Source organism: Oncorhynchus gorbuscha, linkage group LG03, assembly GCF_021184085.1.
Source record: "Oncorhynchus gorbuscha isolate QuinsamMale2020 ecotype Even-year linkage group LG03, OgorEven_v1.0, whole genome shotgun sequence".
Classification (NCBI taxonomy): Eukaryota; Metazoa; Chordata; class Actinopteri; order Salmoniformes; family Salmonidae; genus Oncorhynchus; species Oncorhynchus gorbuscha.
In genome coordinates, this window is record NC_060175.1 from 54800166 (window position 1) to 54819962 (window position 19797).

Consider the following 19797-nt stretch of genomic DNA (forward strand, 5'->3'; position numbering starts at 1 on the left):
TATTCTTGTACAGACTGAAAAATGTATTATTTTGTACAACTTTATTGAAAAAAATAACTTGTAGAAGATCCCTGTGCCTTGATCACGACTACGTGTAAAATGAGCTAAGATGTAAGGTATGTTTCACTGCGCTGTACAGCTAGGCAGGCCTCAGCCGCCCCCTGTGATGGTGCACCCTGGGTAGGGGTGGGGTCGGGGGACGAGGCTGCCGTCTGTTGCTTAGTTTCCATTTTCCCACGTTTGTTTGTTCGTTTATTAATTCGTTTTTCTTTACTTTCCTCTGGTTTATATAAAATAGGATTTAAAGAAGAACAATAAGCAGACATGCCACCCTAATGTTGTAAAATATTGAACTCTACCACAATTTAATATATATCAAATATATTTCAGATTGTATATTTTATTTACACTGAGTGTACAAAACATTAAGAACACATTCAAACATTCAAAACAACCTCAATGTGTAGGGGCATAGACTCTACAAGGTGTTGAAGGCATTCCACAGGGATGCTGGCCCATGTTGACTCCAATGCTTCCCACAGTTATGTCAAATTGGCTGGATGTCCTTTGGGTGGTGGCCCATGGTTGTACACATGGGAAACTGTGTGTGAAAAACCCAGCGGCATTGCAGTTCTTAAAAATCTCTCTTTCACCTGTCTCCTCCCCTTCATCTACAATGATTGATGTGGATTTAACAAGTCACATCAATAAAGGATCATAAGCTTTCACCTGGATTCAACTGGTCAGTCTGTCATGGAAAGAGCAGGTGTTCCTAATGTTTTGTACACTCCGTGTATATGTTGTCTATAGTATCTCCGTTGTGAGCTCTCCCCAGGCTGTCTTTGCTTTTTGTCACCGACATCAGCCTACATTGTCAGAGGGGGAATCTTTGTATTTATTTTTTAAAGCTTTAACTCTTCTTTTTTTTTTTATTGAGCGGCAAATATCCAAATGCAAAACATTGCTTGTTTCTACATAAACCAAACTCTTTGCTTAAAACAACGAAGAAAAATATTTTGTGCAGAGGCTCAGTCCCATTTCTTTTTGAAAGCTGCTATTTTCCGTCATCTCCACATTCTTCAAACTGAGCCTCCTTTATGGCCGCAGCCTTGCCCTACTACCAGATCACAACCACGAGGACCCTCTCTGTATTAAGGAAAGTTACAGTACCCCAACGGCCGGGACACCTTCAGCCATATGACTATACTCTGTCATGGCTCTGTCTGTTACTAGCGCATAGCAGTATTTATGTATTTATTTGTCAACTTTTGCCAGATTTGGACATGAGAATACACCAAGCCCCACTCTTGAGGCATAGCCTTGCCCTTTTCAAATAGTGGCACTGTGACAGTGGTGGGAAACCAGGTTTCAGCTATTACGTTCATTTAGTATGTTTACCTTGATGTCTCCTCTGTTTTCCTAGCCTAACTCACTGCAGCAGCAAGTGAGTGTAATTTTAGCACCAAAAACCACCTGGCTTTTTCTATTTTTACATGGAGTGTTTTCAATGTATGTTGCTTTTCCATGTGTCTAGTACTTCCTGTACATTTTGTACAAAGACTTCAATTACAGCTGTAAAAGCAGTGTTACACTGTCTGAGTAAATGGGATGGGAGGGTTTGCGGGGTAGATAATGAGTTCACCCCATCGAAGCTGTAAATTCACTTACCATATGTGCTGGTGTTAGGTGAATGAAAAATGAAAGAACAATATAAAGATGTTGACTATAACCAGTGGTCGGCTATAGAATGGCTTCTTCCAAAAACAACCCCAGGTCCTTAACCTCTTTGGGGTTTGCAGATCTGAAGGGACTGGATAGGTGTAAAACTAGGTTATTATACTGTGATTCTCAACTAGTCTTCCGATTGGTCTAGGGGAGCTTCCGGGTTATGTCGCTTACGTCTATCCACTCAGTTCATAACTGCAAGACTAGAGGGGTGAGGGGTTGTTTTTGGACAGAGTCTCAGAGACAAAGGCTCTCTATAGCTCTATGGTGTCCTGAATTGATGGTGTATAGATGATCATCAATGCTGTGAGGCAGTTATAATCTGTTTGTCCAGACAACTGTCAGCTTGACAAACAAGATCAGCAAACCTTCAAAATGGCCTTCATGGTAGATAACAGTCTATGTTGCATGTTGCCACAGGCACAAAGATGCAACATTTAGGAACGGGTCTCTTCTTCAGTAGCCTGAACGATTATAACTTTAAAACGTAAGTGTGGAGGATGAAACTAGTCTTGTTGCTCTCCTGGCAATTACTTGAACAAAGAACAAAACAGATATTTTATTGTATTATGAGGACAAGAGGACAAGAGTGCAAGAGGACAAGAGTGCAACTAAAGTGACTTTCATTCCCTGATCACCCTTTCTTCATCTGTACTGATTTCAAAACATTAGAGCGCTCATAGCAAATGCCCAATAGGCACTAGGCAGGTATCCAACACAATACATTCACCTCTGTTAAGATTAAGTAGATGAAGGATTTAAAACTATTTACATTCATCCCATGTGATGTGTAAAGTAGCCGGTTTAATTGAGTGAAAGCTAAACATGTGGCACAATCACAATAGTCACTATAGGGTCATCATTATACAACAATCTTCATTATACTCAGTCTGGCTATTTTGCCTAACGTTGACTTTCTCAAGTTAAGACCAAAGTTCCTCGGAACAACAATTATTTTGAAGGCAGAGGACACCCGATTGACTTTTTACTGGTTGTCTCACATCCTAGCCAAAAGATGGAGCTAATCACAAGCCCAAGCATCATCTTGGAAGAAAAAATAGTTATTTCGAAGTCCCGCCCACTGGTCCCTCGACCTGTCGTCACTAGTTAATACAGCCACTATGTCATAATTATGACTAAACACCGCCCCTTTCTAAAATGTATCTAATTAAAACCTGATTTTAAACCTAGCCTTCACTCTCACCGCATTGCTAACATCATGCCTAACCCTACATTTAAATTAAGACAAGCGTGTTTCTAATAGACACAGCCACAATCACAAAGTCAAAATTACCTATATCGTTAAAAAAAACGGCTTTGGGGGTGTTAATGTAGTTATAAGGCAGTGTGGTTATGTTTAAAAAAAATCTGATTGTAAGAAATTGTAGAAATATGCGGGGGTTTTGCCTTGGTGGCTGTGCTAACTAGTGACGACGGCTGTCGTGGGCTGCCCAGGCTTTGCGGGTGAAAACATGGCAGGCATGAGTGCGGCGGGTCCTCGGTCGGCCTCTGCCGGACTGGTTCAACAAGGACTTAAAGAAGCCCTGATTGATACGTTAACGGCTATCCTGTCCCCGGTTCAAGAAGTGCGAGCAGCCGCTGAGGAGCAAATAAAAGTGTTGGAAGTGACAGAGGGTAAGTTAAGCATGCTCTAGTATTGCTAGACCAGCTGATGTCAAGAGAGTGAAATGACATGATCGATCAATTCCATGCATATGATGGGTCTGTATTGAAAGATAAATGCAAGCAACTGTACAGCAGACAAAACATTACTGTCATGGTGGCTTGTTCTGATAAAACAATATAAGATGTTCGATTCTCTCCAAATGGCTAGCAAGTGGCGCAAATTAGTGTAGTTAGCCTATTCCCAACTAGCTAAGTTAGCGGCTAACAAGTTAGTTAGCTCTCTCTCTGTGTGTGTGTGGTGTGTGTGTGTGAGAGAGAGAGAGAGAGAGAGAGAGTGAGTGAGTGTCTGCCTCCAGCATTCTTGATTGCTAGCTAATTTAGCAGCAATTTGATTCCACTATGTGTTGTTGTAACTAGCATCCACACACATGATGGCGGATCAATTCAACCAGGGATAATTTATTTGAACGGCCTCCAATTAAAATGGCAAGTTAACTAATACGTGCAACTAATAGTTAGCTAGGTGGAACTGACTATAAGCAGCTGGTAAGACTTGATAGCTAGCTAGTAATTTTCATTCGTGAGATCTTATTTCGAGCTCAGAGCCCTGCTTGCCACTTGGAATTCTAGAAGGGTGACCGGTGATAGGAAGAATCTATTATCAAGGCTTTGAAATCCCCCCCCCCCCCGGAAAAACATTGTTTCATCTCAATACTCCACAAGCCCTTACCCTACTATCCTATGCGTGTTGAATGACTAGCTACCATATTCTTATTTAGCTATATAATAAAGTACAGTAGCTACTCTAAACCAGTTTGCCAATTAATCCAACATAGGGTGGGGGTGAATATAGGGACAGTGTGTACAGTGCCTTTGTCTGTGGCGTTCCTCTCTGACACGGCTAAAAAGGATGACTGTGCAGGCTGTCTGTCAGGATCCACTGCAGTGTCACAGCAGCAAGAATGGGCCCAGCAGGCCTCTTTCTGTGGGAGCTGCTCTATGTATGGAACATTGTCTCCTGGTCCTTGATGTCACTCAGTTAAAGCTGGGGACAGAGTGGTGGGTCGTTGCAGGGAAGAGGGGATGAATCCGACTAACGAGCATAAAACCCTTTGGAAGAGTTCTCCAGTGCTTGTTGCAAATGTTCAAAGGTGCTTAGAATTTGTAAGTCGCTCTGGATAAGAGCGTCTGCTAAATGACTTAAATGTAAATGTAAATGTAAATTGCCGATGAGTCGGTCATGAGTCAAATCCTATGGACATTTTGTTCCATGCATGCATGCCCCCCCCCCCCCATGACATGGCTGGTGTGCTTCCAAGAGTGTCTGTATGCCTGATGATCTGTCCACTGTGTTGATGTTGCTCATTTTGTGTTGTAGAGTTTGGAGTCCACCTTTCAGAGCTAACTGTGGATACTCAGGGAGCTCTGGCCATTCGTCAGGTTAGTTAGCAGAACATTTTTAGTTATATGGTGTATGACTACTGCTCAGCATCTCTTTCACACTGCTATATCTATCATTCAATTAATTCATTATACTGTATGTGTTCAGTTGGCCTCAGTCATCCTGAAGCAGTATGTGGAGACCCACTGGTGTTCCCTGTCTGAGAAGTTCAGGCCCCCAGAGACCACAGACCGGGTAAGCAAAGTGACATGTCATTCTTTCAACTAGCCTAGTTAAAATGGATCATTTTCAATGGCTAGCTATTTCAAAACAGTGAGGAGGATTTCATAAACAGCTAATGATGCCTAAATTACCCCCTCTCTCACTCTCCCCCTCTCTCTCTCTCCAGGCCAAGGCAGCCATCAGGGAGCTTTTGCCTGGGGGTCTCAGGGAGGCCATCAGTAAGGTGCGGTCCAGCGTGGCCTATGCTGTGTCGGCCATCGCCCACTGGGACTGGCCCGAAGCCTGGCCTCAGCTCTTCACCCTTCTCATGGACTTGTTGGTCAGCGGCGACGTCAGCGCAGTGCACGGGGCCATGAGGGTCCTCACAGGTAAGGACACGTGCATCCCCAATTCCAAATTGTCTCTCTTTTTGTGCTCCGTTTCTATTTGCTCCGTGTATTCACTTCATCCCTCTGGCCTTTTCTCAGAGTTTACCCGTGAGGTGACAGATACTCAGATGCCTCTGGTGGCCCCAGTAATTCTGCCTGAGATGTACAAGATCTTCACCACGATGGAGATCTACAGCATCCGTACCCGCTCCAGAGCCGTGGAGATCTTCACCACCTGTGCCTACCTTATCTGTGCAATAGAGGAGCTGGAGAAGGGTGCGGCCAAGGCCCTGATCTTCCCCGTAGTGCAGCAGTTCACTGAGGCATTCATTCAGGCCCTGCAGATGCCTGATGGACCCTCCTCAGACAGCGGCCTCAAGATGGAGGTCCTCAAGGTGAGAAGATGACTACAGAAGGATTTATACTCCCATGGACCTATACAGCCAGATGTTGTAGTTTTGGGATCCGCAGGCCAAATCTTATCAGTTGTCCTGATCCATCCTCCTCTCCACCTTTTTACCTCGTCCCCAGGCTGTGACTGCTCTAGTGAAGAACTTCCCCAAACCCATGGTTCTGTCCATGCAGCAGATCCTGCCCATCGTCTGGAACACCCTGACAGAGAGCGCTGCTGTATATCCTTCACAATGCAACTATGTCCTCTGCTCTTTCATCTAGAAGTCGACCGATTATGATTTTTCAACGCCGATAACGATTATTGGAGGACCAAAAAAGCCGATAACGATTAATCGGACGATTTTTGAAATTGTATTTTTAATTTGTAATAATGACAATTACAACAATACTGAATGAACACTTATTTTAATTTCATATAATACATCAATAAATTCAATTTAGCCTCAAATAAATAATGAAACATGTTCAATTTGGTTTAAATAATGCAAAAACAAAGTGTTGGAGAAGAAAGTAAAAGTGCAATATGTGCTAACGTTTAAGTTCCTTGCTCAGAACATGAGAACCTATGAAAGCTGGTGGTTCCTTTTAACATGAGTCTTCAATATTCCCACGTAAGAAGTTTTAGGTTGTAGTTATTATAGGAATTATATGACTAATTCCCTCTATACCATTTGTATTTCATTAACTTTTGACTATTGGATGTTCTTATAGGCACTTTAGTATTGCCAGTGTAACAGTATAGCTTCCGTCCCTCTCCTCGCTCCTCCCTGGGCTCGAACCAGCAACACAACGACCACCCTCGAAGCAGCGTTACCTATGCAGAGCAAGGGAAACAACCACAGGCTCAGAGCGAGTGATGTTTGAAACACTATTAGCGCACGCTAACTAGCCAGCCATTTCACATCGGTTACACCAGCCTCATCTCGGGAGTTTATAGGCTTGAAGTCATAAACAGCGCAATGCTTGACACACAACGAAGAGCTGCTGGCAAAACGCACGAAAGTGCTGTTTGAATGAATGTTTTCGCACCTGCATCTGCCTACCACTGCTCAGTCAGATACTTAGATACTTGTATTCTCAGTCAGATTATACGCAATGCAGGACACACTAGATAATATCTAGTAATATCATCAACCATGTGTAGTTAACTAGTGATTATGATTGATTGATTGTTTTTTTATAAGATACGTTAGCACAGTTTTACCAGCAACTTACCTTGGCTTACTGCATTCGCCTAACAGGCAGTCTCCTTGTGGTGTGCAACGAGAGAGAGAGGCAGGTTGTTATTGCCTTGGACTAGTTAACTGTAAGATTGGATCCCCTGGGCTGACAAGGTGAAAATCTATCGTTCTGCCCCTGAATGAGGCAGTTAACTCACCGTTCCTAGGCAGTCATTGAAAATAAGAATGTGTTCATAACTGACTTGCCTAGTTAAATAAAGATTAAATAACGGTGTAAAAAAAATAAAAAATCTGTGTCCAAAAATACAAATTTCCGATTGTTATGAAAACTTGATGTCGGCCATTCCGATGAATTGGTCGACCTCTACTTTCATCTTATTGTAGCTCGTTGTCTTCATTCCCTTTTGGTTCACATTAATGAGATATTATCTCCACTCTACCTTTAAAAAAAAATGTTTAAATGGGAGCTAGCGAGCCCACCTAGCTGTAGAGAATGGTCGATGTCCTGAGAATGGGGGTTTCCTTAACCGGGTGTGCACTTATGTCAGAACAGAAGTCAACTACACAGAGGAGGTAGACGACCTCATTGACTCTGACGGTGAGTACGTCCTTATCCCATTCACATCTTTACTGGCTGTATATGTACTTTTGTTTTCTCTCCAATTGTCGAATAAATGAAATCAACCTACGTGACACGGGCTGATCTCGATATGAGTCGTCTTGGTTGAGATTTTGAGGTATTTATTTGTGTGCGTTTTTCTCCCAGGTGAGGTTCTGGGCTTTGAGAACCTGGTGTTTAGTGTCTTTGAGTTCATCCACACGCTGCTGGAGAACAGCAAGTTCAAGAGCACAGTGAAGAGGGCTCTGCCTGAACTGATCTACTACATCATTGTCTACATGCAGATCACTGAGGATCAGGTACAAACAACCTCACCCATGTGTGTGACATTTTTAAGAGAATCAGTTTTTGTCCAAAAACAAAAAGACATCATTTGGTGTCGTGTATGTGTTCTTCATCCGTAGTAATTTCTCTGTAGATCAATGTGTGGACGGCCAACCCCCAGCAGTTTGTAGAGGACGAGGATGACGATACCTTCTCCTACTCTGTCAGGATCTCAGCCCAGGACCTGCTGCTGGTGAGAACTTCACGTGGGACACTAATAGTTTGGGCAAATCTGAAATGATACCTCATTTCCCCATATGATGCACTCCTTTCTGTGGCTCTTAAGTTTTATTAACCCCTCATAAAATAATACCCCCACACGCAGACTGCTACCATTCCATGTGTAGGTTCTGGTCGATGTGACCTTTTTGGAGACGTCACAATTCTCAATTCAACTGTCCACCTCATCCAACAGGCTGTGGCGACAGAGTTCCAGAACGAGAGTGCGGCAGCGCTCGTGGCGGCAGCGACAAGACACCTGCAGGAAGCGGAGCAGGCCAAGAACAGTGGCAACGAACACTGGCGAGGACCACACACACACCGGCTGCATGACAATAGACAGCGGTTGTCTCTCAGAAGTCATTAGTGGCTTCCTCTTCTTGTCTCCTGTTTGTCCTATGCACTGACCTGAGAACACAGGCTAGGTGAAATCAGAATGGATGCCTTTCAGGAATTTGCTTTCATCTGTCCAGGTATTTTTTTTTTAAATGTCTGTGCAGACTGAGGAAAGGAGACAAGGAGACCACTTGACTATTGAGATGCACCCCATAGCTAAACAATCACCATGCAGTCAGACTCGAGGTCTGCTCTCTCCTCACCCCTGTGTTATCCCGTCCTGCAGGTGGAAGGTCCATGAGGTGTGTTTGTTAGCTCTGGGCTCAGTGAAGAACATCATCACAGAGAACGTGAAGAACGGCCGGATTCAATTTGATATGCACGGCTTCCTGGCTAACGTCATCCTGGCTGACCTCAACCTCGCAGGTTAGTCCATCTGGGATCTCTTGCTCAGCTCCTGGGCAGCAGTGTTTGGTTACAGTGCCTTCAGAAAGTATTCAGGCCCTTTTACTTTTTCAACATTTTGTTAGGTTACAGCCTGATTCTAAAATTGATGTTTTTTTCCCTCATTAATCTACATACAATACCACATAATGACAAAGCAAAAACAGGTTATCAATTTTTGCTCATTTATTTAAAAATAAATAACTTAAATATCACATTTTACATAGGTAATCAGACCCTTTACTCAGTACTTTGAAGCACATTTGGCAGCGATTACATCATCGAGTCTTTGGTATGACGCTACAAGATTGGCACACTTGTATTTGGAGAGTTTCTCCAATTCTTCTCAAGCTCTGTCAGGTTGGATGGGGAGCGTTGCTGCACAGCTATTTTCAGGTCTCTCCAGAGATGTTCGATCGGGTTCAAGTCCAGGCTCTGTCTGGGCCACTCAAGGACATTCAGATACTTGTCCCGAAGCCACTCCTGCATTGTCTTGATTGTGTGTTTAGGGTCGTTGTCCTGTTGGAAGGTTAACCTTTGGCTCTGTCTGAGGCCCTGAGCGCTCTGGAGCAGGTTATCACCAAGGATCGTTCTATACTTTGCTTCGTTCATCTTTACCTCGATCTTCTGGAAGGTTCTCCCATCTCCACAAAGGAACTCTAAAGCTCTGTCAGAGTGAGCATCGGGTTCTTGGTCAACTCCCGGACCAAGGCCCTTCTCCCCTGTTTGCTCAGTTTAGGTGGTTCCAAACTTCTTCCATTTAAGAATGCTTGAGGCCACTGTGTTCTTGTGGACCTTAAATGCTGCAGAAATATTTTGGTACCCTTCCCCAGATCTTTGCCTCAACACAATCCTGTCTCTACAGACAATTCCTTTGACTTGATGGCTTGGTTTTTGCTCTGACATGCACTGTCAACTGTTGGACCTTATACAGACAGGTGTGTGCCTTTCCAAATCATGTCCAATCAATTGAATTTACCACAGGTGGACTCCAAGTTATAGAAATATCTCAGGGATAGTCAAAGGAAACAGGATGCACCTGAGGATGCACCTGAGGTGAATTTTAAATAAGGTATTTTTTTTTTTATAAATTGTTTTTGCTTTGTCATTATGGGGTACTGTGTGTAGATGGCTGAGGATTTAAAACAAAATTTAAAATATTTAGTACAAGGCTGTAATGTAACATTGTGGGAAAAGTCAAGGGGTCTGAGTACTTTTGGGAAGGCACTGTATGTTCTTGTCTGACAGTGGTCAAGATATCAATGAAGTGGAGGGCTGTACTGCAGCGCCAGCTGTGCCACCAGACTCTGGGTTCGCGCCCAGGCTCTGTAGTAACCAGCCGCGACCGGGAGGTCCGTGGGGCGGTCCGTGGGGCGTCATCTGGTTAGGGAGGGCTTGGCCGGTAGGTATGTCCTTGTCTCATCGCGCACCAGCGACTCCTGTGGCGGGCCGGGTGCAGTGTGCGCTAACCAAGGTTGCCAGGTGCACAGTGTTTCCTCCGACATATTGGTGCGGCTGGCTTCCAGGTTGGATGCGCGCTGTGTTAAGCAGTGCGGCTTGGTTGGGTTGTGTATCGGAGGACGCATGACTTTCGACCTTCGTCTCTCCCGAGCCCGTATGGGAGTGGTAGCGATGAGACAAGATAGTAGCTACTAAACAATTGGATACCACGAAATTGGGAAGAAAACGGGGTAAACATTTTAAAAAAGATATCAATGAAGTGGAGAAACTATAACCTGCATACATTGCAGCCGTGGACTCTTGAGTTTTGAACGTGGCTCATGGTACAGTATGTGCCTACCTAGCTTAACTGTAAGTCGCTCTGGATAAGAGCTAAATGACTCAAATTGAAATGTAGCTACCTACATAATAACCCCCTGTCCCTTAACTCGTTCCCCCCTCAGCGGCCTCTCCGTTCCTGCTGGGCCGTGCCCTTTGGGCAGCCAGCCGCTTCACAGCAGCCATGACCCCTGAGCTCATCCAGCAGTTCCTCCAAGCCACCGTCAGCGGCCTGCACGACAGCCAACCCCCCTCGGTCCGCATCTCAGCTGTACGCGCCATCTGGGGGTGAGTGAGATCAACACCTTAAAGGGAAAATCCATCATTATTTCTGTACAGCACTTTAAGATATCAGCTGATGTACGAAGGGCTATATAAATAAATTTGATATGATGATCAAAAATGCTAATTATATATATATATTATTTATTTAAATATTTTTTTTAAAAATCATTCCACAATAGATAATTGTTTTCAAGATATTGGACATTCGAGAAGTAGTGTCACTTGCGACATGATGATGTGGCCAGTGACTGTATCAACAGTGGACTAATTGGGGGGGATACCAACAGTTTTGTTTTTGAGTGGAATTTAAGAACTTCTGTAGTTCACACATGCTGTACAGAGCAGCTAGAGCATCTTTCCCTCCAGTCATAATAACAATAAGCTAGATCAAGTAAAAGCAGTGATGGCATAGATGGATGGATACATGCCTCTCGAGTTTGTCACCCAACTAGCCTTACAACAAAAACAACACCATCACAGTAAGTGTGTGTGTATGCAGGTGGTAAATGTGTGCGTACGTGTGCTCTTCTCAGGTACTGTGACCAGCTGAAGCTGTCACAGAGTACCCACGTGCTGCAGCCGTTCCTGCCTGCTGTTCTGGATGGGCTGGTGCAGCTGGCAGCCCAGTTCAGCTCTGAGGTTCTCACCCTGGTCATGGAGACCCTGTGTATCGTCTCCACCGTGGACCCAGCCTTCACCACCAGCGCAGAGAACAAGATCTGCCCCCTCACCATCGCCATCTTCCTCCAGTATAGTAACGGTAGGTAACTAACCTTGGCAGTTGGCACTCATTTAGTTCCTAATTGAATCTGATAGACCGATTTATTATTTTATTTTTTTGAGGTATTACCGTATGGCTTACATCTATCCCAACCTTTCAAATGAAAACTTGTGCCACCATATCTAACTCTCCTGTCCTCTCCCCAGACTCAGTGGTGGGGTCTCTGGCCCAGGATATCTTTAAGGAGCTGGCCCAAATCGAGGCTTGCCAGGGACCCATGCAGATGCGCCTCATCCCCACCCTGGTCAGCATTATGCAGGCCCCCCCTGACAAGATCCCCTTTGGCCTGTGTGCAGTAAGTCCACTGTGTGGAAGTCCTTACTTTTACATCAGCATTATGCGTCAAGACCAACTCAGTAACCTTGTGGTGAGTGTCCGCTCAGAAATTGGAAGGTGGGGAGTTCGATCCCTGGCTAAGTCATACCAAAGACTGATAAAATGGGGCCCGCTGCATCTCTGCTTGGCCATTTTTAAATCAAACAATATATTTGACTTTGGTAAAAAAAAATATTTAAAAAATCAAAAGAAAATCTAACTGCAAAACATAAAGGTAATAGTTGTATTTGATGAACTGGGTTAATTTTAAGATTTCATAAGCCTACTCACTATCCAGGTGAATGCATATTCAGTAGGAGTGTGTCCACGTATTGAGTTATTGAGCTTGTTCTGGCTGATCAGTGGAGTCTATGGTGCTACCGATGATGATTTGTTTGCCTTCCATTTGAAACTTGTATTCAATCCAAAATCAAATTTGATTGGTGGCATACACCAATTTAGCGGATGTTACTGCGTGTGAAGTGGAATGCTTGTTCCTAGCTCCAACCGTGCAGTAATATCAAACAATACACACACATCTGAGTGAAGGAATGGAATTAAGAAATATATAAATATTAGGACGAGGTGCGTGTATGTGTACGTACTAGTCAAAAGTTTGGACACCTACTCATTCAAGGGTTCTAACTTATTTCTACAGTGTAGAACAATGGCTAAGACATCAAAACTATGAAATAACAGACATGGAATAATGTAGTAACCCAAATAAGTGTTAAATAAATCAACATGTATTTTAGATTCTTCAAAGTAGCAACCCTTTGCCTTGACGACAGCTTTGCACACTCTTGGCATTCTCTCAACCAGCTTCATAAGTTAGCTACCTGGAATGCATTTCAATTAAGGTGAATGCACCAATTTGTAAGTCGCTCTGGATAAGAGCGTCTGCTAAATGACTTAAATGTAAATGTAAATGTAATTGTGACTGGTTAAGTTAATTTGTGGAATTTATTTCCTTCTTAATGCATTTGTGCCAGTCAGTTGTGTTTTGACAAGATAGGGGTGGTATACAGACGATAGCCCTATTTGGTAAAATACCAAGTCCATATTATGGCAAGAAATGCCATAAGGAAAGGAAGACCCGGAGTTACCTCTGCTGCAGATGATAAATTCATTAGAGTTAGGAGCCTCCAGAAATTGCAGCCCAAATAAATGCTTCACAGAGTTCAAGTAACAGACACATCTCAACATCAACTGTTCAGAGGAGACTGAGTGAATCAGGCCTTCATGGTCAAATTGCTGCAAAGAAACCACTACTAAAGGACACCAATAAGAGAAAGGGACTTGCTTGGGCCAACAAACACAAGCAATGGACATTAGACCGGTGGAAATCTGTCCTTTTGGTCTGAGTCCAAATTGTAGATTTTTGTTTCCAACCGCCGTGTCTTTGTGAGACGCAGAGTATGTGAATGGATGATCTCCGCATGTGTGGTTCCCACCTTGAAGCAATGGAGGAATAGATGTGATGGTGCTTTGCTGGTGACACTGTCAGTGATTTATTTCAAATTCAAGGCCCACTTAACCAGCATTCTGCAGCGATACACCATCCCATCTGGTTTGCGCTTCGTGGGACTCATTTGTTTTTCAACAGGACAATGACCCAACACACCTCCAGGCTGTGTAAAGGCTATTTGACTAAGAAGGAGAGTGATGGAGTGCTTCATCAGATGACCTGGCCGCCACAGTCATCCAAATGAGATGGTTTGGATGAGTTGGACCGCAGAGTGAAGGACCATATACATTGATTGTTTTAAAGCAAAACTCCTGAACAATTTAAAGTCAAATATAGTGTAAGTCCTGTTCAGCAGGTATAGCCAGATGCGTTGTCTCAGGTAGCTTACTTTTATTCCGGTAAAACACAATTTTCAACATAGATTACAAGAACCTAGAAAATGACACCGGTTGTCACTCAAAAAATAATTCCTGGTATCGTGCAAGCCATTTTAGGATTTGATTGCTGAAGGTGCCGCGCAGATGTGTAAGACCAGGAACAGGCCGCCTACCTTGCGTTGATCAGTGCACGAAGCTGGACAGATTGCGCAGTGTGACTAGGCTGCTGATATTACCTGGGGTTGTTTGGCATCCAAAATGACTTGTAGATCAATGACTATCAACACAGTTACATGTAGTTCGAAACTGAAGGTATTTTCAGAAGGTAGAAAGAATGTTAAAAAAAATAGTGGTGTTCCGGCGATTTTTGTTACTTTAAAAAAAATGATTTTCTGACCGAAGTATGCTACATTTGGATCAGTTTGTTGTCCCCGGACCAACTTAGCCTGACGACTCACACAATTTAGCATGTCGTTCTCTGGCCCAACCCATCGGTTTCTGGACCAATCAGACGGCCCGGCCGGAATGTGTTTGCATTGAGTGACTGATCGGGGTGGTACTCCGATTCATACTCATTGCAGAGAGCATACTAATGTCTGTGGCATGGCGTAGCGTTTGGCCGGAGCAAGGAGTCTGGGTAGCCTGGCAATGGACCAATACACTTGTATCTTTAAACCTTTTGAATTGGGGTCTGATTTATCGTCAATGGTTACATCCCTATTATTGACAGTCAACTTTTAGGGTCCCAGTCAGTCATATTTTGACAGTTGTCTCCTGTGCCCACGCCCCCCACCCCAACCTCCCTGACAGACAGCCATAGACATCTTGACCACAGTGGTCAGATACACCAAACCCCCACTCTCTGAGATGCTGGTCTGCCAGGCCTTCCCTGTGGTGGCCCAGTGTACCCTCCGCACAGATGACAACACCACCATGCAGGTACACAGACTAAGGGCCCAAATATGTTAATCCCAACTCTATTTTGTATACATTTTTTAAAATATTTTATTTCTCTCCTGTATATATCAATTCATGGAAATTAACTCCAACCCCATCCTTTTCAGAACGGTGGCGAGTGTCTGCGGGCGTACGTGTCGGTGGCCCTGGAGCAGGTGGGCCAATGGAGGGACATGGAGGGCCACAGTGGTCTGTGGTACGTGATGCAGGTGGTCAGCCAGCTACTTGACCCTAGGACATCAGAGTTCACTGCCGCCTTCGTGGGCCGCCTGGTGTCTACGCTAATCGCCAGCACCGAGCTGGGAGAGCAGCTGGACCAGATCCTCAGAGCCATCCTCAGCAAGATGCAGCAGGCCGAGACACTCAGTGTCATGCAGGTAGAACGAAACCTCTCCGTCTGTCATTCTCTGGAACTGACCCCTCTAAATCCATCGGTGGAATTCAGTGGGTTCTGGGATGTTGAGGTGTCAAAATGTCAAGCTTCCAGCATTCAATTGATTTTTATCTGTTGTATAGCGCCTTGAATCATGGTTATTCAGTGATTGCTCTTTTGCCACCCATATAGACTCTGCTAACATTGGACTCCTCTCCCCAGTCTCTGATCATCTCTCTCCTCTCCCCAGTCTCTGATCATCTCTCTTCTCTCCCCAGTCTCTGATCATCTCTCCCCAGTCTCTGATCATCTCTCCCCAGTCTCTGATCATCTCTCTCCTCTCCCCAGTCTCTGATCATGGTGTTTGCCCACCTGGTCCACTCTCAGCTGGAGCCTTTGTTGGAGTTCCTGTGCAGTCTGCCGGGCCCCACGGGGAAACCGGCCCTGGAGTTTGTCATGGCCGAGTGGATGAGCCGACAGCACCTCTTCTATGGACAGTATGAGGGCAAAGTCAGGTGAGGGCTTAGGGTTGGCCCTGGAGCATCCACTCTCCCCAAGATGGATGAAAAAGTAGAATATGACTGTTGTCCAGCCGTTGAAGCAAATGTGTGTTCCTCTCTGTACTCTCCTTTCCACCTTTTTTATTACTAGGGATTTGAACTATTAAACGCTAAGAATCTATTCATTATTTTGTTTGATTATGACGTTTGTTTCCCCTTCTCCTGTGTTGTCCCTGTTTTAGTACGGTAGCCCTGTGTAAGCTTCTGCAGCACGGCCTCAACACAAACGACAAGCGTCTCCAGGACATCGTCGTAAAGGGTGAGGAGCTCTTGGGCCCCGACGAGGGCATCCGCACACGCTCCAAATCTTCCAGGAGTAAGACCAATACAGATATCCTCTTTGTCATCAGCTGTTTATCTAAGCATTTAGTCAAATATAAGAGAATCAACGACAACAAACATTCTATACATTTGCCCAAGAAAATGACATTGCCTATATGAATGAATGCTCCATATAAGCACCCCATTCTCTGGCCTAGTGTATGATAAGGAATGTATTTGCTTCATTGTTAATGTTTTTGTTGGTGGTCTACACGTTGATGGTATGCACATCTTTGTGTTGCTATAAGGTCTCGGTCTCACTTTCTCCAGATCCAGAGAAGTGGACCAACATTCCGTTGCTAGTGAAGGTCTTTAAGTTGATTGTCAATGAGCTGTCATCAGTGGTGGAGGCCAACGCAATCAGAGCTGCCGCAGCAGACTGGAGTCCAGGTGACACGTTGCAGCTATGTAACAGCCGCGCATGTCAATTTCTCTCTTTGGCCTTGAGGGGATAGTTCAGACAAATTTAAAATGATATACACTGAACAAAAATATAAACGCAACATATAAAGTGTTGGTACCTTGTTTCATGAGCTGAAATTAAAGATCCCCAGAAATGTTCCATATGTGCAAAAAGCGTATTTCTCACAAATGTTGTGCACAAATGTATTTACATCCCTGTTAGGGAGCATTTCTCATTTGCCAAGATATTCCATCCACCTGACTGTTGTGGCACATCAAGAAGCTGATTGAACGGCACCATCATTACGCAGGTGCACCTCGTGCTGGGGGAAATAAAAGGGTCACTCTAAAATGTGCCGTTTTATCACAACGCCACAGATCTCAGGTTTTGAGGGAGCGTGCAATTGGCATGCTGACGGCAGGAATGTCTGCCAGAGATTTGAATGTTAATTTCTATACCTTAAGACTCCTCCAATGTTGTTTTGGAGAATTTGCCAGTTTTTTTTATTTGATTTATTTTACCTTTATTTAACCAGGCAAGTCAGTTAAGAACAAATTCTTATTTTCAATGACTGCCTAGGAACAGTGGGTTAACTGCCTGTTCAGGGGCAGAATGACAGATTTGTACCTTGTCAGCTCGGGGATTTGAACTTGCAACCTTCCGGTTACTAGCCCAGCGCTCTAACCACTAGGCTACCCTGCCGCCCCAGTACGTCCAACTAGCCTCACAACCACAGACCACGTTTAAACCACGCCAGCCCAGGATCGTAACTGACTTAAGTGGTGAAATGCTCACCTTTGATGGCCACTGGCACGCTGCAGAAGTGCGCACTTCACTGATTAATCCCGTTTTCAAATGTACCGGGCAGATGACAGACAGCGTTTGGCGTCGTGTGGACGAGCTGTTTGCTGATGTCAACGTTGGGAACAGAGTGCCTCATGGTGGCAGTGAGGTTATTGTATGGGCAGGCATAAGCTACGAACAACGATTGCATTTTATCGATTGCAATTTGAATGCAGAGATACCGTGATGAGATCCTGAGGCCCATTGTCATGCCATTCATCCTCCGCCATCACCTCATGTTTCAGCATGATAATGCACGGCCCCATGGCGCAAGGATCTGTACACAATTCCTGAAAGGAAAAAAATGTCCCACTTATTCCACGGCCTGCATACTCACCAGACATGTTGAGCATACTCTGGATCGACGTGTACAACAGCGTGTTCCAGTTCCCGCCAATATCCAGGAACTTCGCACAGCTATTGAAGAGGTGTGGGACAACATTCCACAGGCCACAACCAACAGCCTGATCAACTCTATGTGAAGGAGATGTGTTGCACTGCATGAGGCAAATGGTGGTCACAGCAGATACTGACTGGTTTTCTGATCCACGCCCCTACCTATCTATGACCATCATTAATATCTGTATTCCCAGTCATGGGAATTCCATAGATTAGGGCCTAATGCATTTATTTAATTTGACTGATTTCCTTATGAACTGTAACTCAGTAAAATGTTTGAAATTGTTGCATGTTGTGTTTTTTAAAATATATTTTTGTTCAGTGTATTTATTCCCTTACCTAGAGTTGAAAGCAGTTTTGAAAGCAGTGTCAGACTCATGTCTTTATTTGGCCGGGAAATACCCTCCTGTCTCTTAATCGTATGACCTTGGTGTTGTCTGTTGAAAATGTGGTCTCTGATAACTGTATGTGTTTTTTAGTATTATGAAATCAATTGGGCCCCATTTGTATCTGATCCCAAAGTGTTTTTTTTGTTACTGCAGATTCAGTAGGAATGTGGGAAGAGGAGGAGGAAGAAGAGGAGGAGGAGGAGGAGGATGAAGGGCTGGCCGGGCAGCTTCTCTCTGACCTCATCGCTTCCAACAAATATGGTGAACTTCCCCCTCAGACTCTTCCAGATGTCTAATCAATCAGTGCACTAGGCAGGCAGATGTTTTGTAGCTCTATCTGCCATGTTTCACAGGTATCATAGTTTTTTGTCCCCCCCCCCCCAGATGAAAACTACTATGAGGAGGATCTAGATGCCTTGAAGGACCCCATATATCAGATAGACCTCCAGGTAATGCTAATCTGCTCATTTTAAATTTAGATCTCACAAACCTGACTAGTTAGGGCAAATGTGGTTGTGCTTTTTTTTATTTGTCCTTGAGGAGATTGATCAAGTTAGATTGAACAGATTTCAATGGTCTGTGACGTTTTGGGGTTGTATTTTAATGTCTTAACTTCACTTTTTAAATAAATGTTCTTGTGCTTTGTGTTTTTTTTAGGCCTACCTGACAGATTTCCTGACCCAGTTTGCCCACTCTCCGTGCTACAGCATGTTCTCTGGCCACCTCAACGATGCCGAGAGGAGAGTCCTGCAGTCTATCAGGATCTAAACCTGCCCCCATCACCCCCTTCCCTACCATAACTCTCTTGTCCAATCCCTCTCGCTCACCAGCCAATTACCAACCCCTGAGTGGGGGAAAGGCTCTGATTGGCCAGGTGGTTGTTGATGCTTTACCTCCATCTCCAACAGAGGAACATGAACGGACGGGGGAGAAGAGACAGACTTGCACTTACCCATGAGTCTTCTGACTGAAAGGATGGCCAGGAAAATACTGCAGATTTGTGAAGGTTGAGGTTAGATTTAGGGAAGTGAGGGACACCCAGGTTTGTTCCGAGAGAGGACTGGGAGACAGTTGTGGAGTGATCTCCTTAGTGTCTCCTCGCTCCTCTGCCCTATTGGACTTGTTGGGATGTGAGAGGGGTTGATGTTTTACAACGGGAGAAGCAGGCAGGGCAACTATGATATATGAACTGTCTTTACTGTGTCCCATTTGTAACTCAACCCACTTATTTTTGTGTGTCTGTAAAAAAATATATTATGTAACCTTCCAAGAGGCAAAAGAGACTTAATGATGACGGAAAGACAGAATGAACATTGGCGGCCTTATTGACTTCTGATTGGGATGAAAACCTTGAGGTCTTCCGGTCCCAACTAGGGTCTGGGTGGGTATGAGGGATTCGCACTGTTCCCATGGTGACTCAAAGCCATGTAATTTCATTGTACCCACTGGAGTTGGAATGAAAGTCTAAATAAATTACCAACAGGACAGCATTTTAAGTTTCCATTGTTATTTGGTCACTTTCCCAGGTGGTGAAAATGTGAGTACATAGTCTGTATGTTACAAAATCCAAATGTTTGTCAAAGTTGTCATTTCAAGTTGCTAGTTTGTTTGACCTTTCACTTAGGGTCTTGAAGTTTTAGACAATTCATTGTAATCTCTTACCAGAA

At 44.3% G+C, this 19797-nt stretch overlaps 1 protein-coding gene across 2 annotated transcripts; it reads left to right on the forward strand.

The window, feature by feature from the left end:
* Positions 1-2930: 2930 nt before the first annotated feature.
* On the forward strand, positions 2931-19620 carry LOC124031579 (importin-9-like). Of its 2 annotated transcripts, none has more exons than XM_046342997.1 (22): positions 2931-3360; positions 4730-4791; positions 4901-4987; positions 5142-5343; positions 5443-5738; positions 5875-5975; positions 7478-7536; positions 7705-7856; positions 7976-8074; positions 8297-8403; positions 8723-8862; positions 10785-10947; positions 11478-11704; positions 11872-12020; positions 14696-14824; positions 14950-15219; positions 15564-15730; positions 15958-16034; positions 16367-16486; positions 18284-18391; positions 18515-18579; positions 18788-19620. In XM_046342997.1, the coding sequence occupies exons 1-22, from the start codon at positions 3198-3200 to the stop codon at positions 18896-18898; spliced, it is 3054 nt and encodes a 1017-aa protein (XP_046198953.1). In that variant the 5' UTR covers positions 2931-3197; the 3' UTR covers positions 18899-19620. The 2 variants fall into 2 exon arrangements, with proteins under 2 accessions (XP_046198953.1, XP_046198952.1); XM_046342996.1 differs by having other exon boundaries at positions 2932-3360; positions 15958-16091.
* The last annotated feature ends 177 nt before the right edge of the window (positions 19621-19797 follow it).

Coding starts and splice junctions, on each gene's coding strand:
- LOC124031579 (XM_046342996.1), top strand. CDS start 3,198: ATGGCAGGCATGAGTGCGGCGGGTCCTCGGTCGGCCTCTGCCGGACTG. Junction 8,863..10,784: donor GGCTGACCTCAACCTCGCAG/GTTAGTCCATCT, acceptor TTCCCCCCTCAG/CGGCCTCTCCGTTCCTGCTG. Junction 16,487..18,283: donor CGCAGCAGACTGGAGTCCAG/GTGACACGTTGC, acceptor TTGTTACTGCAG/ATTCAGTAGGAATGTGGGAA.